Source organism: Pyrgilauda ruficollis, unplaced genomic scaffold, assembly GCF_017590135.1.
Source record: "Pyrgilauda ruficollis isolate IOZ18807 unplaced genomic scaffold, ASM1759013v1 scaffold57, whole genome shotgun sequence".
Classification (NCBI taxonomy): Eukaryota; Metazoa; Chordata; class Aves; order Passeriformes; family Passeridae; genus Pyrgilauda; species Pyrgilauda ruficollis.
In genome coordinates, this window is record NW_024527377.1 from 6513054 (window position 1) to 6537504 (window position 24451).

A 24451-nucleotide genomic window follows, 5' to 3' on the forward strand; every position below is an offset into this window, starting at 1 on the left:
CTGATCCTATACTCTGGCTGAGAACCTCTCATCACAAACATCACTCCTGCTCAAATTAACTTCACAAAGGACAGCCAGCCAGCTCTCCCCACTCCAGGGTTTTCTGCATCCCTTTGTAGATCCCACAAAGATTCCACCAAAGGAAAATGGATCACTTTAGGAGGTTTCCAAGCATATTTTATTGATTTCCAGTCCAATTTTAAGGGAAACCTTTTCAGATGGTGGCCATGTCTCCTGATAAGCTTGTCCTGTCTGCAGGTAAAATGTCTGCACATGCACTGAGCCAGGCTGCATCTTCCTTCCTCCCAGAGCACTTGTGGTCCAGTTACACACACACTTTACCCTGGAAAGGGAAGGGACTTTCAATAATGCCACATGGCATCTCTTGCCCTCCTTCCACCCTTCAGCAGCACTGCAATCCCTAAATCAATCCTACCTTGTGATGATGGGAAACTCGCTGAAGCAGCAGGTGAACTAAAATCAGCAAATCCTCCAAATGGGTCACTTGATCCACCTAGGAACAGAGGGAAGCCAAAAGCTGTTACAGGACTGTGCAAAGATCCATTGCAACGACTGCATGTGGGATTTATGAAGAAAAGGTGTTCTGCACTTGACATGATGCATTTATTGATTCTGCTCCCTAAGTCAGCTCTGCTTTCCTGCTCATCCCCACACTATGTTTATACAAGGCTGAGCAACAATAAACTCGATTATTTCCAATAATAATAGTTTTGTTTTCCATGGGAAGAACTAAAACACGCAAGTTTTACACCTCTAAAAATAAATTCAGAGATATTAAAAAGATTAACAAGTTTTTAACTGGGGAGTGATGCTACCAGCTTGGCACTTTGTAAAATTAAAAATTTGGAAGCATAATATAAACCAACCATTCCTGTTGTATAAAAGTTAATTTATTATGCTTCCTTATGAAAAATTACATGTCACCTTATATTTAGTTTTTGTGTTACTTAAAGCATGAATGATTCTCCAATGATCTTGAATTAGGATTTCAGGGACAGAGCTTCCATGTGTGTTCATTTTTTTATAAGTTTGCTTCCTTTCTACAGCAAGAACATTAAGTTTTCCAACTAGACATTTGTATACAGCATATAAATTATTGACTTCTGAATACAGCACAGCAACAATTTTTCACTAAAAAAGATATGGCCAAGGTATAAAAGCAGAAGATTTAAGAACCATATTGTAAAGCTGATTTTAAAAATAAACTCAGAAAAGTTATAAAAATCACCTAGTTATGGTTGGTACTGCTTTTAAGCAGGGATTCCACTGACCAGAGGAAGGCAAGAAGTTGATCTTATTTGTTTGTCCTTAAAGATTTCACCTCCAAGCAGTCCCACCCTCGGAAGATGCTGCAGCAGTTCAATTACTGCTTTTAGTGTTCTGCGTACATTATATAGGTTACATCACAGCTGCTTAGCCTGCAGTGCTTAGGAGGCAGCCAGGTGGGACTGGAACATCTGTGCTGCACTCAAACACCACCAGGGACAGCTTCCAACATCTGGTGCCATTTCGGAATTGTCTTATCGCTGCAAGACATTCTGCCCCATCTGCTACTCTCAACTGGGTTAATTAAACCAGAACCATCTCCTTTTTAATAAATGGCCAGCAGTAATAAAAGGAACCATTCACTTCCTAATACATGTGTACTTGTATTTCTTTTTAATGTTATTTTACTGTAGACATTGCCAGGAAGGCGACTGTTCTTCCAAGGGGAAATGTCTTCTTGCTGAGCGCGTAGTGCGGGATATAAAACATGAGCAGAGAATGAAAGGATGGTCTCTGAATTTTCAGACACAGCACTACAGAAACTCTTTCAATACCTTTTCAAGAGGGAAACAACTTCACATGAAGTTAAGGAACTTCTTCAACACAAATTCCGAAGTGATCTAATAAACATCTCCTGTGTGTTTGTAGACGTTTTATTCTGACACCCGAGAATGAAAAAGGGACAGTGAAATAGCAAACTAAAAACCTGAGCTGATCCTGTTTACCCTGTCACATTTTCAAGTGATTTTTTTCCCCACATATGTGCCTACAGAGTTCAGAACAGGTTAATGGTTTGAGAGTGTATATGCTGAATGAGAAACACAGATGACACACTCCTGACCACTTGCTTGAAGGAAAAAATAAAAATCAATGCTCCCTGCTACACCCATTATCCTTGGGCTGCCTGACAGTGCCTAGGGATTAATTTAATTTTAAAAACAGAACTAGGTTCAAACCTAAAATAACCCTTTAACATCTTCAGTCAAGTTTAACTTCTCCTCCCCATCTCTTCCCTGTTTTCAAGTGAAACAGAGTTTCAGAGAGAGATGACAGAGATTAAGCTGGATGCAGCAATTCTCTAAAGAAAGGTTAAAGAACTTCAGCTCAGTAACACCAAAAAATCCTCCCAGCAGGTCTAACCAGGGATTTTACATCTTCTCTTTTATGGCAAACAAGCACCCCTATACAAACTGTGTTGCTCCAGTAAAGAGTAACACTGAGCCCGATCAACCCTTTCACATCTCTGCACCTGAAAATACACAGATAAGCAAACCCTAAGTTGCCTGAACTGACATCACTTCCCTGCCAGCTCCTTCACAGGACACATCAAAGGCTGCATGTGACCCTTTCCCTCTGCCTTGCCTGACACTGGGGATGCTCCCACAGCCTGTGCTGCAAGGAGCAGTGGTCATAACAAGTGACCTGCATGTGAAGGACAGTGCTAATCCTCTCAACATGAGCAAGCCTCAAAGATTCCCACATGAGATCTGTCACTACAAATGAACCCTTTCCATCTGCCTGCTCAGGTCAGCAGAGGTTATTTAGTAGGACAGCTGGTAATGTGCCTCTTCCCAGCACCATTTCTAAATGCTGCTTTAGGAAAAAGGAGAAAAAAAGATTAAAAAAAGAGAAAAAAGGCTGACTACAGCAACGAGCCATCTGATGAAAGATTTAAATACACTGTAATACAGAAGCTGCCATAGTTCTGTTTGAAATATGGGCAGGTTCATTTTGAAGTGGAAACATCTATTCTCAATGAGATCTTTTTATAAAAATAAAAACATACACACTGTATATAAAAAGGTTCCAAACCTTTCTGCCGTAAGAATTAGGCAGAAAAAAATTCAGTATTCACTTGGGATAGTGGTTCTGATCCAGGACCTTAACTTTCATGGAAATGTGGTAACTCTGGTGTAAAAAATCCTCTGTACTCTTACTGATCCCATAGGAATGCTCTGAAATTTAACACACTCCTAAAAAGGATCTGCATTTTGGGAGCATAAGGTAAGTCCATGTGAAGATTAATAGATTTGCTACACATTTAGAGAGTGAAGGATGTGTTTTAAATGAGTAATTTAATTTATAGATAGCAATTTCTTTTTGGTTCTAGAGTTTGGATCAACCAAGTGACAAGAGAAAATAAGACAAAGAAACAAATTTGCCATATACCTCAGATGAAAGCTTCCATGAAGATTATCCATCTCCACCTGCCCAGCCTCTGAACTGCACTTTGAGAAATGCTTGAATATGAATGGATTGCACTTGCTTTTAGAGTTAATTATAAATAACTGTGTTACATACACAGTTTCTGACAGACTGATCTAGCAGTTAATCTTTGTGTTTCTAACATTTATTAGTCTCATGCAATAGCACACACAGTACCTTGCTACAGAGCGTTCTTTCTAGGCAGTTTTACATTTTTTCAAGTATTCATTTCTCAATTTATCTACTTTATTCCAGCAACAAACTTCTCCTCAGAACTGGAAGAGACCCCAAACCTACCTGTGGAAGCTGGCTGGCTGGCTCCATCAAACAACAGGTCCACCAGGTCGTTAGAGGACTTGCTGCCAGAGGGGACAGCAGCCTGAAGAAGAAATGACACCAGATGTCAACTCATGATGTCGTTAATCAATCAAATGACATGAAGTTTTCTGGGGTTTTGAAGGATTTTGTTTGCTTTTGCTTTGAAGATTTGGCTTTAAAGTCAACAATTATGTGGCTAAATGTGAAATCAAATACTAAAGGTTCATAGTTTTTTATAACTGAAGAACTTGGTAAGTTTTCAGTAAGTGTGCAGCTTCATAGAATTTTTAACACTTCATGCCAAAATTCTTTTGCTGTCCTGAAGGGAGCAAAACATGCTAATGACTATATTTAAAAAATTCTACACTTTTAAACAATCATAACTAATTACAATTATACTGTTCCACAGACTGAGATAAACAAAACATTTTTGATAAAACAGCTCCCTTGAAGGCTGCATCACAAAACCTACCCTAAATCAGAAATTGTCTTAGATAGAAGGAAACAGCTTCCAAAATGATGTGCTGTCCTGCTGCCTCACCTTTGTTGTAGGCTGTGCAGGATGAGCAGCAGAGTTCTGCTCTGGACTTGCTTTATCTCCTGTGTAATGAGCTGCTGCTCCCAAGTCAATGGTTTTTGAGGGATTTGCTGAGCGTTTCTGTCTGATGGTGGTAATTTCTGTAGCTTGTGCAATATGAATGTGTTTTGTTGTCACAGTCTCCTCTTCATCTTTAAATTCAGCTTTGGGAGATTTGCCTCTTCTAGATTTTTCCTCATCACTGTCACTAGAAAAACAAAAGTGATAGCACAGCATTCGTGATGGACTTCTCAGTTCCTTGAGTGGACATCTGGCTTAAGCTACAGGAGTTTTGGTTACTGCAGTTTCTTGTAGCAACAGTTCATGATAAAAATGCTGCTTTTTCCTACATTTGAGAGAGGAACTGTTCCACCCTTACATAACACATCACACCACACAGCATTGCACCTGTTGTACAGGAGCAGTGGAGAAAAGCAGGTTATTTTGTTAAGCATGAACTGCAAGTCCACGACAGAGGATAATAGGAAATCAGTGTTTAAACCCAGTACATTGAATCACCTTCTGACAGGAACTCCCCCACACATTATGTAACACTTCAGCAACAGAAAGTTAAGTTGGCAGGTGTGCTCAGTACTTACACCAAGAGACAGAAAGCAATGAACCACATTCTGTACTGTCTTTCGGGTTTGCACAACTCCATTTGTATTTCAGCTCATTTCCTTTTCCAGGGAAACAGGCTTTCACATTCTTTAAGATGTTTGTGGGAAGAGACTGCTTACAGAATTATGCAATGCAATGTTACCATTATCAGAGCACACACAGTTGTTCTCAAAATGTAAAAGCATAAAAATACCATCCTTTTAGACAAAAACTTTTTAGTTGTTGTTGCACACTATTTGATTAATTTGTCACATTTTCTACTTTTGTATTTTAAGTCTTTCACAAAGAAGGTAATTGGCCCCCACCACCAGTCATGTTGCCTGTTACCATCAGGATTTGTACATAATAGTGAGAACTGCTGTAGAGAAAGCTTAAATACATTGGAATGTATTTTGAAATCATAATTCCCTTAGCAACAGAGTTGAAAGTGGAAGGGTTTTATGTTTTAATAATGCATTAGAATACTAAAACTGAAAAATTTAAGAAAGGCTGTCCCTTTGTCAGAGGGAATGTGACAGTAACTGCAATATACTCTGGGGGGGAGCCTTTGTTCTCTGCTAACAATGGTGGCTTTTTGGGAACACACTGCATGTACCATTTCCTCTGTGCATGTTACCTGCTCACCACTGGGGATGGCTCAGTTCAGTAACATCACTCAACACAAATGCTCACTCCCTTCTGCAATTCTTCTACTGTTAAAAAGACAAATTCCACAGCTGCTGACCAACCAGCAGCCCCTGGCATTAGCTTGAGCCAGCCTGTCACAGAAAAGGGAGCTCAAATGGCATCATTTAACTTTATTTTTCCAAAGCACTTCAACCTTGCAGTGTGAGCCCAGCCCTGCTGCCCCACCTGTGTGTACAGAGGGGACCCCAGAGGACACCACAGCCACACCTCCACTTGTGACATCAGGATTTTAACAGGAGCCCCCAGAGCAGAGGGATCTGCACATTACCATGGTGTACACAGGGCATCCAGCCCTGGAGGAGGCTGGAGGATGCTGCTGGAAACATCTAAGACCAGACAACAAAACTAAGGTTCAGTCTGTTCATGTATTGTATTTAATACCAGCAATGCATTTCTTGTCCACACTACAGAGTCCAACAATGTTCTGTGGGCTGAGGAAACAAGTGACAAGCAAAGTGTGATTGATACAGAACTGCTATAGATCAATCTCACAAATGCAAGAATGAAAAAAGTCAGTCTTTGGTGATATACAGCAAAATAAATGACTAAAGGCTTTGAGGAAAGACATTAAACATATATGCCAGAAAGGAGAATAAATATTACAAGATTCAATTTTCTATGACAACCTGTACTTCTTCCAAACTCTCTCAGGAGATCCACTTTTTATTTTTCTTTAATGGTCACATTAACAACAACAAAAAAAAAATTACAGATTAATGCTCGCTCTAAGTGTGTTTACTGTGCTCAGTAAAATTGCAGTGAGAATCTGAGAATTGCACAGAGAACTTAAAAATAAAATTACAGCAATGTACCAAATAATTAAAAAACTTCTGCACAGAAAGTATATAATTACAACTTTGATTTCTTGAAGTATGGACAGATGTTCTTTTCCTGAAGTTTTTTGTAATGAGGTGCTTTTTTTAAACAACCTTTAAGAAAACAAAATCAGTTTACTGAGACTTTAAGTATACCTAAATTACACCCCAATATAAAAGTCATTCTTTACATACAAGTTGTCCTTGAACATGGCTGTTGCCTCCTGTCAGAGGAGTACTGGAAGCTTTGCTTCCTTTCTCTTCTGTTACCTGCATCAACCTTTCTCAGTACTGGAGAAACAACGATTAACAGTTTTAAGAATTCTTAGGAAAAAAAATGCAGTGTTTCAGAAGCACCTCTGTGAGTGTGCAGGTAATTCAGAAACAAGAATTTCAGTGTGCAGTGCTGGACTCAGGACAGCAGCTGGTTTATTCACCTAAGAACTAACAAGCACTACGAAAGAAAACCAGAGGCTTTCCCACCCCATGGGGTATTGCCTGAGGTTTTCACTACTTGCACAGGGATATATTACTGGAAAAAATAATCCATTTCCCCCATAACACTGTTAGAATTTTTCATCTAAATTAAAAAAAAAAAAAGGCAGCTGACTTGGCTTCTCTAAATCTCACTGTGTAAAGCAGTTCCACTGAAATCTACTGTACACTCATCATCTTGCATCATTTAGCTCTCTAGTAAAGTTCTTATTTCCTTCAAGTATTTTTTTCCATCTGTGCAAACCACTGGCTTTGCAAGTAAAGTCAGAAATCCACAAGTTTGGCCAAGTTCTTCTGGTGTGTAAAGACCATGGCTTCCAAGTTTTATTGGCCACAGGTAAGATGTGTAAGACACATTTATTCTTTGTGCTTCAAGGCTTTTATTGGCTTTACAGTACTCAAGCAATAATGGTTTATAAAGTTATTAAGGCTGAAACAATAGAACATAACAGCACGTTTGCCAGCTGAGTGAGTATCACCATTTAGTCACTTTTCCAAGTGAAATGGCAACTTAATTGTTATTATATAGCAGCAGGCTACAAATAAGCCAGTACATTTTTGGCACTTTTTTCTACAAAAAAATTGCTGAAGTGTGAAAACACAAATGCAGAGATTTCACGAGGCATTTACAAAAGAATGTTATTTTGAGCCTAAGTTATATGATAATTAAAATTTTATGCCACCTTCAGCTTTCATATTTAAATATAGTTTTTTGCTAATAGAGCATGCACTAAGGCATGTATTTACAGTATCCTTAAGGATAAATACAGACATTCTATAACCATCTGCTCAGTCTTCTTAGGTCCTCTGATGGCTTCTGTAGAAACAAACCTCTTCACTCAAACCCTGGGATAAACTCCCTTCCACGGTATTTGATCCCCATGCCAAGAGAAGAGAAAATGAAATTCCAGGCTGGGATTTGAAGCAATGTCAGAGGAATGAAATGCTGAAATGCTGCAGCCTGAATTCCTTCTTATAGGAGAATAACCTGCAAGCACCAAACTGCCTTTGCTCATGTACGTCCCAAAAATTCCTCCTTTTATTCCCAGTCCCAAGTTTATCACTTTCATAAATTTTGAGACAAACAAAACCTGACATAGACCAACAAATCAGGAGAAAAATCAAATAGAAGAGACAAGGGTTACAAGAGCAAAGCAAAAATGTAAAATGTAATATTAGCCAGAGAAAAAGAGCAGCGTTACTTGGGGCAGAGATGTACAGTGGAGAAGTTATCAAAATACACTGCTTTTGCTGAAGATCAGACTTCAGAAAGGACTGTCTACACCACTGAAAAGTACAAGACTTCATCCAGCACAAGAGACAGTTTTTATTCAGAAATAAAACAAAGGAAGTAAGACAAAAAAAATGTTTACTGTACATTCCCTATGTGAAACATGGCTGATGAGGTCTGCAGACATCATGGGACAAGTTGCTTTTGAAAGGTAAGTACAGAAATGCACACAGAAATGTACCATTGTTACATGTGAAATTGTTTACTTTTCTTCTGATCCCTTCTCTTTGTAGTCCATTGATATTAGGTTCTAAGAGGGAACCCTGATGTGTGCAAAGAACACCAGTTTTATGATTTATTAATGCCCCAGCAAGAGGACCACATGGGCTTTCACCCAGAAATGCTGCCATTATTATTATTTTTTGTTTCCGTGCAAAATTGCTTTAGTTTTCCATCACACAGATGTGTGCATGTGGGTTTTTATGTTCATATACATGTGTGACTATCTAAAGATATTCTTGTAAAAAATATTAAATCAAATCTCAGTGAAAATTTGATTTTTCAGTTGTTTCCCAAAAGGGAATTATTTCAATATACTTGAGCACTTTCTCTACAGCAATTTCAGATTCTGTTAAGCACAAACTTGATCTCCAGATAATTAAATTCAATGCACCTGTTGAAGTGTGACAGATGTTAAGTTCTTTCTGTAGCCAAAGCAGGGTAAACTTTATCCCTTACTGAAGGAATTTAATGACCAGATGTAAAATACAAGAATTTTCCTGAAAAGCTTCAACTGAAATTGCCTCTTTTTTTTTAAAGAAATCACCTGCAGGCTGTTCTTCCTGAGATCAGCTCAGGGAAGCAGCACTGTGTCAAAGCAATTTCAGTTTTCTTCCCTGGCACTCCAGCATTCAGAGTGTGTGCAGCATTAAGTGGCAGCCTTCAGTACACTGGCACATGAGCACTGAATTGCTGACAAGGAAAAGCTTTGGATATTTCAGCCAAATTCCCTGCTTTGCCAGCAGCTGGGCCAGTAACGGAAGGCAGCCAAGAGCAGTTAACTACTGCCAGAGCCACACTGTTCCCCAAGGCCAGGGGGAGCTGCAGAAGCCCAGGAAGCAGGTACTGAACCCAAATATGCTTCCTCCTACAGAAAAAAGAATGGCAGGGGATTGTAGCTTATATCCAGCAATGTCAAGCTGCTTCCTAAGAGCAATCTCACAGATAAATTCAGGGTAAAACAACTCCAGTACCTGCACCTTTCTGGAGAGTCTTCTCTATCTTTCCTTCTGAACTTGCTGATGGTGTCATCGATGGTGCTGCCGATCTTGTCACTGAGCTCCCCTAACTTGTCACTGAAAGGAAAAGTTGACTTTTTATCCCATTCTTCATCCCATTTGGACTTGGGCTCAGGATCGTATCTTTCACCTGGTAAGACAAAGACAAGAACTATTAAAGGTATCAAAAAAACCCCCATGTTTTGAATCCTTTCTGGAATCCCTCTCAAGCCCCCCACCCTACACACCTGAGCTGCACAAGTTTACAGAGCGAACAAAGCTCCCTCAGCTGAATCAACTCTATTACAGCAAGGCACAGCATGGAATGCCCATCATTAAGGGCAGGAATGAAGGCTCAAAGACTTTTGTTTATGGCAATGACACAAGCTCAATGCCCAGTACATCAGGATGCTGTTGGGCTCTGCTGGAGAAGCACCAGAGGCACGAGCAGCCCTGGCTGCCGACGCAGCTGATCTGGAAGGGCACATGGCACTTCTGGCACAGCCCCTTAGTGCAGGATATTCCATTCCTGGCTGAGCTGTGTGATCACTGTGGGTTTTATACACTGACATGAACACACAAAAACACAGTCCCAGAATACTGAAACAATGTGCATAATAACTTTTCATTTTCCACACTTAGCAATTTAAAAAAATTTTTAAGAGAGATGAAAAAAGAAAAGGCAGTAAACTCACCTTTTCAGGGGCCACTGGATACCCTGAACATCTTTCCTGAACACTATTATCAAGAAATCAAAACCTTTTTCTTCCAATTTAGTATTCCAGACCTCTATACTGGTATTTTAGATTACAAACAGCTGACAGTTTTACTTGAAATTAGCACATTTGTTATACAATCCCATCAAGGAAGTCTAAAACACTGAAGTCTTGTTTGTACACCCAGAGCCAACTTGAGTTTAATTCAAATTAAAAAACCATTTTGACAAAGACTTGACTATCAGAAGCACTGCACACTTCATCTTGTATTGTGATCTTTTATCAGATCTGCTCAAAATATAGGTGTATAAAGCAAACCAAACCAGCTCAGTTTCTAGACAACATTTGTAGGCAAACATTTTATATTCTGGGCTATCTTACACATGAAATAAGCCATTTTTTGTGCATCTTTTAAAAAATGTGAAACAATAGTGAATTTTTTTTTTAACTCAGGCTAAGTAAAATTGAGTAGCAGAAAGGAAGGACAGTGAAATAATCCCTATGTCAAGTTACATACAAATGATTTTGCAGCTCTTGTGATGTTCAAGGTGTATTCAATTAATACATTTTCTTTTAACAAAAAGAAAATGATGATTCCAGCACTACAAGGTGCAATATGTTCAAGGTGTATTCAATTAAGCCATTTTAACAAAAAGAAAATGATGATTCCAGCACTACAAGGTGCAAAATTTGAATTATACCTGTCTGATAACTTCATATCACATAGGGTGTGTATTCTTAGTAAAGACATAGGTGCAAATCTCCAATGACATTTGTTTAGATCCATAAAATTTTCCAGTAGAAAACCTGCTACAAATCCATGAAATACTCAAGTGAGATCATCATTGGAAAAGGAGACACTGCTCAGAAATGTACTGCTGTTAAATTTTGCAGGAGAATTAAAATGGCCTTATTTCAGTTTATGTCAGGCTCTCAAGCATTTTAACACAGATTCCTTTAGAGGGGTTTTCCTGTGCAATAGTAATTTTATAATTAAAACAGACACCAACTAGAAGCTCAGTATTTTCAGGACAAAATAAACTAATGAAAAATCTTAATACAAGCATTTTGCATTCAAATAACTAGAATCTTTTTGATTAGAAATCTCACCTGGGAAAGGGTTTGCTTTGTGCTGCTAGAAAGACTTTTTAAAAATCTTTACTCAACAAATAAAGGAATAATTCAAAACCCTTTACCACAAAAAGTAAATACAAGACAAAGAAATTAGTCCTTTAAATTAAAAAACCTGAATGATACCTAAAGAGCACATGGAGAAATGATTCTACCCAGCCTACAAGGATAGATCACGACTCTGCACAGAGAAGTCAAAAGATAAGCTCAGTGAAAGAACAAAGGGACACGTACTCAAAGTACAAATACAGTGACTCATAAGTATTTCCTAAAAAGAGAATTATCACAATTCCAAGCAGGTAGTAAAAGCCTAAAGGAATGTAATAAAACAAGGAATATCCTGCTTTGGACATTTTTAACTACTCTACATATGAGGAAAAGGGAGAATGGAGAAGCAACCTGTCAAAACCAGGATGGGAGGGATCAAATCTAAGTGGAAGGCTCACAGAGAAGAAAAGTAAAAAAACCAGAAAGCATCAGACACAAACAGGTGAAATTTAAGCCCTGCACAGCTACTACTGAGCTCCTACAGCAAACCCTTCTCTCAAAGAAATCACCAATTCTAGCAAATCAGAGCCTTGTGCCATGGGGACTTTGGTATTCATCCCTTACTAAAAGCAGCCAAGGATTTACTCAGGCCAAAGAAAACACAGACTGGCAGCTGGACCATGGATGGCATGCTGGGATACATCAGATGGAAGCCCCAGTGAAAGCTCAGATCCCTGCTACACACTATTGCAGGGACTGGGAGCAAGGAGTAACGTGCTTGGTGCCTGTAAAGTCAACTCTTACAGACCCCAGGAAACTCACACAAAATCCACAGATGTATTTCAAGGCTCCAAAGAGTATTATCTGGGAAAGCAAAAGTGGATTGGCAATCCTTGCCAAGGCAGCCCAGTACTCACTGTATCTGAACCCTCCGACACTGTCTGAGGACACCCCAATGTATTTGTCTTTGTTCTTCTTCGCTTTCTTCCTCTCCTCCCGAAGCCGATCGTCATCTTGAGCAAACTCAACCATTTCTTTCACCTTCTGGCGGATGTTTATCCCCTGGTCTTTGCCATTCTCATCTGTGCAGGTAATGCAGGACAGAGATGATGGATGGAAGATGGGAGGAAAAAAGGAAAATAGTAAGTAAGAGGCAGCAATACTGAACACCAAATTGATAGAACAATTTGAATCATAAACACAATGGTCAAAGACTTCGTGACTACTGCATGAGGTCCACTGCATCTCTTTAAAAGGGACTAATTAACATAAAATTTAGATAAATGAGTTTGCACTGAATGGTGTACTTAAATATAGGAGAGATTAATAAACACTGAGACAGAACTAGTATTCTCCACTTGAACAATTTTAACCCCTCAGAACATCACCCTTTTTCCTCAGTCATTTTAGCACAGTTTTTGCAAGTTTCACTGCAAGAACTCAGTCTCATGGCATAACCGATTTTTTGAAAAATTGCTTTCAGTTGGGAAGTACTATAAGCTAAATGTGCTCCTTTCCAGCCTTTTTCACATTCAAAACACACACTGGCCTTGCTGCCTTTGCACTGTAAATATTATTTGGTGGGAGGAAAAAACCCCAGCTTCAAACAGATGTGTGTGTTTTGGAGCTCTAACCTTTTCTTCCCATATGATTAAAGCTATTCCTTTACGGACACCACAGGGGACCAGTCTCTAGTGCATATTTTAATATAAACCCCAACACTCATGTTGTGTTGGTTCTGTTGTTATTAGCCAGTCTTTTCTGCAAGTTCTTGTCTTCACTAATTAATACTCTAGGGCCCCACGTCTTGGATTCTGCACTCTTCACACAACTGGCAACAGTCACATTTTAATTAGACTGGGGAAGCTTCTAAGCTGGTTCAGGTGACTGACAACTCCAACTACTGTTTTAATTTGCTTATAAGATTTTTCTATTGCTCACCTACAAAGTGGTAATTTTCCAGGGATCGCAAATCATAAATGTGTTCTCTGGCACTTGTAACAACACGCTCTGATCCATTCCTTATGAGGTAAGCTAGGAGCAGCAAAGACTATAAAAATACAAAGCACCTTATGATTGCATGAACAAAAACTCTACCTTTTTCTTTTTTTGTAAAAACCCCAAACCTACCCCCCTCCCCAAATTAGTAAATACTAACCTTCCCTTTTTAAATACATGCTTATTATATGAATCCCATGGAAACATTTTTTTTCCTCACATGAATCTTTTGCTCTTTAGACTATCAAAACTCTATTTTAAAAACTTTAGCTTGTTACTACTAAATCACAAGTAGTTACCTTTATCAGCTACTGCTTGTTTTAAGATAAAGCAGTAGCAATTAAGGAGAAAAATTTAACCTGTGAAATGAGGCATTTTCTTTTGCCTCTTTTGTTCACAATTTTCCAATGGCTTTCACTGAAAGGTAACTCGTACAGGAATTTAAGAAGCATTCTGCAGGATTCAATGGATATACAAAACTGCATTTCAGGATGACTTTAGATAAGTGACAAAACAAATTAAGTTTAAATAATACTTTCTTTTCAGTTCTCTGAAGTGTTGAGCATTTATATCTGAAAAGAAATAAGGCACTTTCTCTGAAACAAGTAGTTACCTTTATCAGCTAAAAACTATCATTTTATTTCAACCAATCCAAACCTGATAAGCAGTTCCAAGAAGTCTTTATAACATTAAGTAGCTATGTGTGATAGCATTAAATATTAATTTCTATTGTACTTCAGGGAAAACAATTACTATGACTACAAAACACCAAGCACCTGTGAAAAGCACAAACCATGCTATAGAATTAATTGGGTCTTGCTACAATCCTGGCATCAAGAAAAACAAAATATAACCTAGTCTAATACATCAATTCTAAAAAAGGAGGTTATATTTGCATAATTCAGTGAACATTGAACACCACTTTAAGTGCAGCACAACACAATCTCAAGCAAAAAGTTTCTGTACCAAAGACAAGAAAAATGCAAATAACTCTGATCTTTTCCAAAACACAATTAGGGCATAAAAGCGTCATGTAAGATCTGCAAGGAAATTTGGCCCACTCACAGGTAAACTATAACTTTTAAAGCATTACAAATTGGCAGAAAATTAAGATTAGTTTGCATTTTATTTCAGGTATTCCTGAATTCCTTCAAAAAATGTTTTCCTGATAGCACAGTAACTTAACATCTTCTCATGGAGCTCATAGCAATTCCTTTGGGTAAATTGAGCCTGTGAGTGCTACTCTAATACCTGAATAGCAGCAAAACAGAATTGCTCTGTTGTGTTCATTAAGTAACATCTTAACGTGCTTCTAAAACCAGAAATTCTGTGGGTTTTTTCATATACAGCATTTGAAAAACACCTTTGACTTCAGCAACAGAATTATAAAACATTTAGGGAAGAAATTCTATATTGCTAGAGGAGAAAGTGCTGTAGGATTATCAAAACAAGAACTCCACCAGGACAGTGCATGAGCACCAAACCCTGATCCTTACACACCTTATAAACTCTCCTCCAGTTCTTTTTGTTGTCTTTCAGCATCCGAGTCCACAGCATGTTCATGAGCTCTGGAAACTGCTCGTACATAAACGTAGCCCTAAGGAATGGAACAAAAGCAGCACAGAAATGTCGTTTGCCCGGGTTGGCCACAAGAGCTTGTTCACACTCGGGGCTGGCAGTAGATGGCAGGAGTGATCTAAGCCCAACCACATCGGGTGACATTAAAGGGAAAAAGCTGTCCCTGTTTTAACTCCCAGATCAGTCATTTACATCCCAGGACTAGGAAAGAAAAGAGTAATTCTAAATATCTGAGGCAGTAAAAGAACCTTCACTAATTTGTAATGAAAATAATGCTGAATATGAATACCCTAATAACCACTGCAACTGATCAAATGTGCAACTTCCAAACTGATTTAAACACCAAAAAAAACCAAAACAAAAAACAAAACAAAACAAAAAAAAAAAACCAAAAAAAACCCCCAAAAAACTCAAGGAAGAATTCAACATGTTTTGCTGTTTTTGTAGAAGTTACAAGAAAGTGCTTTGAAAATAAATACTCCAAAAAAATCAGCTATATTGAAAGAATTCTGAGGATACATAAATAAAAAAATCAAGAATTTAGAAAATACCCAGGCTTCATTTTTTGTTTGACAGTTTTCAATACATTCTGTGATGACGCATTAAAAAAACTTAATACTTTATTTACAGCAACTTTTGGGCACTATCAGTCTGAATACCACAGAGTTGATTTAGCATCAAATTTCACATTCTTATATAAAATGTACCTTTCTTTTCTTCATCACTGAGTCAAATTATCACTTACTTGGCAATCTCTCCCATGAGTTGCCCTGAAGGTCCCCATGGATCATCATTGGTTGCTTCTCGAACCTTAGACTCTATTTCTGAATAATTCATAACCACATTGGTGCTGCAAAGGAAAAAAAATTCACACACATGAAGATTAGCATCAAAACTGAGAAACACATGAAAACTTAATAATGACACTAGTGCAGATCTCACTTAATGAGATACCTCTACTGAGTGGGAAAGAAAACAGCTTTAGTGCACAAGTTACCCTGAGGACACTATACACCACATTTAAGTTATCTTTAAGAAGGTTTTACTATTCTATTAGTCTTCAAGAATACAGATGAGAAACTGGGGATTACATTGCAGCTGGATTCAGTCCAGTAAAAATGGCTTTGGGTCAAATTAAAATGCAAACCAAATCACCAGAGTCAAAGCTGATGGCTTCTGCAGCTAGGTATGGCTTGCTTACAGGTTTGTAATGGTACAGAGTTATTTGTAAGAGGCTTCTTTTTTTAATGATGTTACAAGAGAAAATTAAGAACATCGGTAACAAACAGGTGTTAGGGAAAAACTAACAAATAAAAAAATCACATGGAAGACTAAAGTAAGCGAGATGAGATTCACTAGAAAGTCTGTTTCTTAGCTTGAATTTAATTAATTAAGGGAAAACAGCAAAAGAGAAGCTGCAGAGCACTCAGTTACAATTACAGCAATGCAAATACTGCAAGGAGCTCGGGCTGTCTCTTCAAGAGGTCACAGAAAAACCTTACTTGGAAAAGATTTTTTTCTGTGATGTTAATATTGAAATAGTAAATATGTGACTTCTTAATTAATCCTTAAAACAGGATTTTGGTATTAACATGATTAACATATGAGCCCAGCAACCTCCTTTGTGCCCCTAAAAGCATCCAGATGTGTTTGATAACACGATCATTTCCCTCATCTTTTAAGGTGAGTGAGCAGCCCTAAAACCTCACTCATAGTGAGAACACTTGAAAACTGCTCTCTGCTTCTGGAGCACCAGGACTCATCCCAACAATGAAATCAGCAGTGGAAGGAGACCTGCTGGTCTCTGCTTTCCCTTCTTACCTGGACTGTACTCAAACAACACATTTACACCTAGCATGTCAGAAGTTTGAAAGTTTACTTAAAAGTACATCATAACTGATTCAGAAGCTAAGAAAAACCCCTGTGAGTACTTTCAACAGAAACCAACCCACAACAACAAATTAATTAAACTGTAGGAAAGATCTAATGATTTATAATGCAATGTGGAGAAAGCATTTGCTGCTTAAGAACTTCTGAACCTGAATGACCTAAAAGGAGAAAAAAAACCCCAAGATGCTCAGTAGTGATCCCAACAGTTATCCCTCTGTCCATATAGGAGTTTGCACAAAGCAGCATTCAAGCAACTCCTGCTCAATTTTATTTGGCATAAGGATAGCAAAGATCTTGGAACAGGGAGATATAAACAGCAGAAACAAGAATGAAATCCCCTTAAGTCTGAAAGGGGACACAGAAGGTAATTGTTAAAACAGAATAAAATTTCTGGACTTAATCTTGGATTCTCAGCATGAAAATTCCTGCTGTCAGATCCTGATGTATGATTTTATTCAACTTTGTGTCTAAAGAGAGCATAAGCTACATGACTGAATAAATAATCAGCAAGCTCCCAGAACCTATCTGTATTACAGCAAGCATGTAAGAACACAGCAGCAGTTTGGAACAACAGCAATTAAGGTTTTACAAATTCATTTATGCTGAATACACCTCAAGCTTCTGTTTCTGCTATTTTCTTTACTGTACATACAAATGCAAACCAAGCCCATCTTTATTTCCCACATGTATGGAAAAAACAACCCCAAAGCTCCAGGATTTGCAGCTTCCAGCACACTGGGTCCCTTGTCCAAAGCAAGGAAGGCAGGGAACTGAATGGAAAGGTTCTGCTTGTTTTTATAACCCCTCCTTCAGCATTTGTTTGAGAGACTTGATGGAGACTTGGGAGGGGGAAGCATAAAATGAAGTATTTCCTTAATTTCTTAGAGCAAAGAATTTAAGAATGGAAAATGCTTGAAGAGATGCAAACTTAGTGTACAAAAATAAATGGCAGCATTGGCTATGCAAGAGCTCAGGGCACGTGGCTAAGGCAGCAGCAGGGCTGGAAGGGGGAAACGGAAGGAAAACAAAGGAAATTAAGTAATGCCAAGAGAAAAAAGGTGCAGTTAAGCCTCTCTAAGTACAGAAACATGCTTGACTTCTAAACCCCTCCTGCAGAACAGTTATTGTTCTCAGCAACTAGGAGAAAGCTCTTTTACAAATGCCAAGCTGAGATCTAATGGAATGAACCACTCCAAACCAAAGCATCTTAGAGCCACATTTAATTCAGGAACAAATGTAAACTTGAAGGAGAAAAAAACCCTTCACTGTTGTATAGTTTGGCATCATTCCAGGTCACTTAAAAATAACCATTTCTAAAAAGGTGGAAATACAGTTTTATTCTTCCTTTCCCATGTTTTCTATGGCCCTCATTCCTTGCCCTACCCATGATTCCTGTGACCTTTGCAGCAAAAAAATAATTTATGTCCAGATGTGAAGGGAAAAAGTGACTAGCTTGATTGCCAAGACTTCCTGTGATTGATATAAATTTAATATCCGAGGACACTTTCCGACACCAGGGGGGGCTCTCTGATTAGTTTATCCTGGGCAGCTTCCAGGGAATCGTGCTGGATCGCATGGACAGGCTGCTCTGCAAACAAACGGCCGTGCAACGCTCGGGGCTGACAGAAAGGAACTTCTCCGGCAGGGCTGAGAACCCCCTCATCTGCCAAACTACATCTGGTTCACCCCAAATCGTTCACTGAGACCCTGCACCACCGGAATCTCGTGACAAGAACATCTACAGAAACTTCTGACACGGACATAGATACTAAGCAGGAAAGTGTATTTTGAAAGTTACATCCAAAATAAGGGTACAGCAATGAAGGGGTGGACATGAACATCACAAACTGTTACAGTCTTCTGTGTCTTACATTTAAGACTATTAAAACAGATTAATGACAACAGATTATTTTTATTCTTTATTGTACCCCTCCCAAGTGATTTCAGTATAAATTTACTTTTTAAAAAAACAAAATTGCTTTCAAAAGCCAAGAGAGGGCACTGTCACATCTCTATGGAACAAGCAACACTGCAACAGCGAGCAAAAAGCTTTTAATTTTCTTGCAACTTTAAATGTTTGCATCTGCAATTTACAGCAACACTGAACAGGTAGCTCAAGTATGAGACTGAATTCCTCTTAAGTGAATAAATGGACATTGCTAATAAAGTCACTGGGTAATAGCTGTAAATACTTAACCATCTCCAACTGCAGCAGAAAAAAACCCATTTCCCCTTAAATGTTTTACATGCATTTTATTAACTATCATATGACATATATTGAAAACTAATTGTTGTAGCATGTACCCTGAAAACCTACTTTGTCCACAATTTTGTCTGCATTTTTCAAGTAATTTAATAAATGGTAAATAACTTCAATTTTTTTTTTAAGTTACATTTTGAGATTTGTACATTTGAGGTAAAGATATCATCTGGGTGCAGGTGGCATACCCTACAGTGTGCTAAAAAAAAAAAAAAAAAAAAAAGCAAGGGGAGGGAGAGCAGTATTGAACATATCTCACTTGTGTGATTTTGAGGTAAGAATGATGTCTAGCTGGTATTAGGGAGAATAGGCAGCAAGAGAGGACAAGAAGTTCTGTACCTCCTCATATAAAAGTCAGATCAGAGAATCTGCGAAGGTACAGCCAAAACACCCATCAGTATGTGCCACTTCAACATTTACAGTTGCAACAGTCTGAGAGCGCTTGAACTTTCAGGCATGAAGAGGATAAAAATCCTATGGATCTGAGATTGTCCTCATCACTTTGCTTTGAAACAGAGAAATGAAAGGCAGCTTGTGGACGGCCTGCATGAAAATAAAACCTTACAGACTGCAGGAACCCTTCAAAGATGAACCCTCCACACACAAACCAGGCAGACTAAGAGCAGCCCTGTCTTCCTCCTCTCTATCAGCAGATACTGAACGTAACCGACAATGTGGACATAAATACACATGACCACTAGTAAGTGATAAATGTATCTGCAGAAAACTTCTATTTGTGTTTCATTTCAACAGACTCCAACAGATATATCTGCCTACTCTGCTCAGACTTCTGATTTTACACAACACATGAATCAAGCTGTAACACTCAGGACAATATTGATGGGTATGAAGTATATTCTACTCTCAGTAACATATTAGTGCTTCATCACTGTTAGGTTTTCTTTTTCCCCCTATAAAATAGCCACAAAATAATTACTGAAAAATAATTTTTTTCTATTCCAGACTAAGAAATTATTTTTAAAATGACTCTTATGCTAGCAAAATAAAATCGTTGTACTTCCACCCAAGATGCTAATAAAAAATTAAATAAACACTACATCCTGAATAGAAATGTTTGTTTCAGAGTGAAGATTTTTCATTGCTCAGGACTACAAGGTGTTCTCTACAGATTCATATACTCTAACTGAAGTCAATTATCTGTTAGGAGATTACAATCACTTATACACAAGTATAACTGTACTGCTTCCAGTAATAGCTTCCAATTGGTAACATTACAATTACTTTTGTTGTGCCTGAACTAATTATCCACATCAATCATTGCTGGTTCCACACTGAAAAAGAATCCCACCCTAATTCTCTCTACAGCATGCACTAATCAGAAACTCTTTGGAAACATGGATATGGGGACACAAGGCTCTGCATATAGTCAGCAACATAAATGGAAGAGTATTTTCTCAGCTAATGTCTACTCTAAAATTAACCCTCAAACAACATTTCATAACAATGATTTAAATACACTGCCAGCAAACTTGCTAAAGGAAAAGATGCAACAGTTTTTGTTTATGTGATTTAACACTTTGGTGAGAACTCAGGATGCAGCATAAAGCACTAGAAGGAGTAAATATTCCACTGCCCATGGTCTTCCCTAAAGAACATCACACAGATACTTCCACTTCATGCTCCCCCACAGACAGCATCTTCTCGATCTTCCACATTTTTTCCATGGTCAGTGGTGTTCTGTTCCCTCACCACACTGACAATACATTCAAGTCATGAAATCACAACTCATAGAGGAAGCTTGCAGTTCATGGCCAGATTTTGAGAGCAATGTTCTTTGATAATCATTCATCAGGAAAGGAATAGTGTTACACATCGAATTTTCAGATCTTCAAATACCAAATAAACTCAGCAGTTTGTACGACTGCTCAAATACCAGCAGTTTCTTAAACACGCAGAAACCTTTCAACAGCATGTGCACAGCTAACCTGCACTTGAAAAAATAGAAGGTATGAGAAAAGAAGGTATTTATAGGCTAAAGATAATGAAAGATTAATAAGTATCTATCCATATTTTCAGAATGGAACATACTTGAAAACATATTAAGGAATCAGAAAGCCTAACAGATCTTTGCCAATGCTTCTGCACAAATGTAAGGAAAGCCTTGAATATGCCCTGGGGCGAGAGTCAGAGCACTCCATTAAAGGCACGGTCAGGATTAGAGCTGCCATTGATGTGGGTGGCGTCACCCAGGGCACAGCACAACTCTGGGCATCACAGCCACAGAAGATTTGTGAAATGCCAGGTCTAATCTTATGACAACTAAAATAACCAGAAGCCACAGAGAGGGAACATTACAACAGTTTCTTTATAGTGATGATAAAGGTATTGGATTGGACAGGGTGAGCCTAATTAGAAACACTTCTCAAGCCTCCGGGAAGCTGCCCACTGTGCTGAGGGACTCAGCCACAGGAACAAGAAACCTGGCTACACACTTAAATTTTTTTCAATGTATTATTTCAAACCAATTACAATATCATGTATACATGGGACTCCTATGTGTATAATATTCTGCCTTTAACTATTACTCCAAGGACACCACTGGATTATGTACCTTCTGTTTTCCTTTTTTTAAATTTTACAACTGGGAACACTAAAATACTAAAAGCTGAGATGAGAAACTTTGTATATTTTACCACCATTAACAGTTTCCAATGAGACACCATTCTGCAAATATCTGCATAAGGACTAAGCACAAAAGCATAAAAATTCAAGCTTTACTCGTGTGTATGTACCATACATCCAGTATGAACATTAATGCTATTCAAACAAACAGCAACATTGAAGGATTTTTTATTTTTTAAAAACAATTAGTCTATTAGAGCAGGCAGGCTCTGGATAAACAGAGGGCAAGAGAAATTCTGTTACTGTACAGAAATATGAAGTGTGGTGCCAAAGTCTTACAAAAAGCAAATATTTTAACCTTTTGTTATTTAATGTGCCAAAACAGATACAACATGATTTTATGTTTTGAATAACATTTAACATTATCTCTTAAATAGTGAGTCTCACATACTAATAGTTTATTCTCATGTTTTTAGTAATTTTGTTAGCAGTTTCCTTATTTTTAGAAAGTCATCTCTGTGTTTCCTGTGACTTTCACAGTGAATAAAGGCAAAGCACACTTTAAATATGGTCATGACAGAACAGATGTTACTGACTCTGAATCAAATCTCATCACCTCAATTGGTGACATCGCAAAGGAGACCATCACAGAACAGTCCTTACATTCCACATGGACAAGCCCCAGTAAGGAAACTATTCCACAGCTCTGTGCTGGTGCTTTTTGGATCTGAGTGGACTGCATTATTCAACCAGAAAGGTTCATAAAAGGCATAAAATAGTTAAGAAAACATTAAATTACAGCACAAGGAAGTTTGCTTGAACTGAACAGAGAAGAACACACACACAGTTCATTTATTTACCTTTCCTATCTCTACCTAAAGATCCCACCATTTCTATGGAAAGGCACCCAGGTGACAACTGCAGTGCTTTCTCTCAGGGATGGGGTGTTACCAGCACGGAGGTAGCTCCAGGTAAAGCTCTGAGCCAAGCCTGCAGTAAGTCACACCTGGAGCTGGGCCAGCTCCCTGCTCCTGCAGTTCAAGTGCCACCTTTGCCTCCCAGCAGCTGATTTTTCCACCAGCTCCCTCTTGGCTGAGAAGCCACAGTCACCCACTAAGACAAGAAAGTGACCATGAGTGACAGCTCACATGATCCATGGCACATGTTTTAGGAGTATTATCCAAATGCAAGAGCAGCAATTTGTGCTCAGATTTCTCAGAAAACATTAGAGGGGCTGACAACTTAAGGCAAAATGACACTAACATAATGCAGAATTGATTCTAGACATTAGAGATTATAGCTGTATTTGTTTTTTAAAAGAGTGAAGGATTGAATGCACTATATAATGAGCCAAGTGAACATTCACCATCTGGAGAAGAGACAAGGCAGGCCCTGGCAATATTTTCACAATACAGGTATCTAGAAGACCCCCACCCACAGACACACACGCAATTAAGATGAAGCCCTCAGAGAGGAGTGAACACCACCTCATCTCACCATTTAACTCCTGTGAGTCATGCATCTGAACTATTTTTAGTATCTAGATTAAAAGGTTTCTGTAAAGGAGGGGTGGAAATAGAGGGAAAGCTAAAGAGAATGCAAAGCAGCTGCTTTAATGTTAAATGATCCTTTTTTAAATTGCATGCACAAGTTAGTTTCAACTACTGAGAACACACAGTAAATAAAAAAGCTACGCAACTTGCCCGAGTACAGGATACATCTCCCCCACTCCCAGGTGTAGGAATCTTGGCATCTATTAAACTGTTAATTAGTTTCCAGAAACACTTTTGCCAATTAAAAAAATCATTTAATACTTATCCATCTGGGCATGAAATACTTTCAACAGAGCATTTGAATTGGTGAGCTAAAAAAGAACTGATCCCAACCCGCACAGCGCCGCCTCCCAAACCACCAGAGGCCAGGGCACGGAGCAAGAAGCACCCCATAACCAGGGGCAGCATCTCTCAACTTCACTTGTTTCTGTGAGCATCCCCTCCTTCAGGCTCTGAGGCATTCCAGATGATCACTGGTCCAAACTTGTTCTCCAACAAACGGAAAGGATTTAATACAAAGTCAAAAAGAAAAATGCATTTCAGGATCAGATTTAAAAATGCATTTCGGGATAAGATTTCACTACCCTATGACACTGTCTCTCTTGTTATCCTAGAGCTCAATGTGCAGAGTGTTTCACAGACAGAGGACATCATTTATCCACCTGTTATCCCAAACAATACCATGGATATTCAGGAATCTGTGCACCTAATGCTATTAACAATTATTCAGAGAAGGCATTAATTGCCTTCCAAATAAAGATGGTGCTGCTCTTCCCTTCAGTGAACTCATGTATTCCATCTCAGCCAGCCTCTCTCCCCTTGCTGGGTGAAGACAAACTAACTAAAAAACATGTAACAAACTTAATGCATTTTCATTTTGCTCCTGTCAGTAATGTCACTTTTGTTATAAAACATGCAGCTTAGATTTAGAGCCTTACAGATAAAACATATGGATACCAAATAGGAAGCCAGGAGTCCACATTCAACAAAGAAACAGATGGGGACCCATCTGCCAAAATGTCTGGTGAAATACCTCAGGTTACAGAGAGGTAACAGCACGACGTTAGTGCTGTTGACCGTTTGAAGTTCCTTATTTTTCAGCCACTCCTCAGAACCATTACAAATATGACACCAGTCATTTAAGTCCATGAACGCCAGGTATTATTCCAGACCTTCCATGCAAGGAGCAGTCATACTCCTCCTGGCCAATGATACAATCTTCATTATATACAGTAGGATTT

General features: G+C 38.5%; 1 protein-coding gene across 1 annotated transcript in view; it reads right to left on the reverse strand.

The window, feature by feature from the left end:
- CLINT1 (clathrin interactor 1) overlaps positions 1-24451 on the reverse strand; it is a 46410-nt gene that overhangs the window by 5695 nt on the left and 16264 nt on the right. Inside the window, exons 2-9 of the mRNA XM_041481980.1 lie at positions 15670-15774; positions 14847-14943; positions 13290-13398; positions 12266-12430; positions 9490-9664; positions 4352-4595; positions 3790-3871; positions 437-514 (exon numbers count right to left, since the gene is read on the reverse strand). Coding sequence (XP_041337914.1) covers positions 437-514; positions 3790-3871; positions 4352-4595; positions 9490-9664; positions 12266-12430; positions 13290-13398; positions 14847-14943; positions 15670-15774 — 1055 coding nt within the window. The remainder of the gene's footprint in view (positions 1-436; positions 515-3789; positions 3872-4351; positions 4596-9489; positions 9665-12265; positions 12431-13289; positions 13399-14846; positions 14944-15669; positions 15775-24451) is intronic.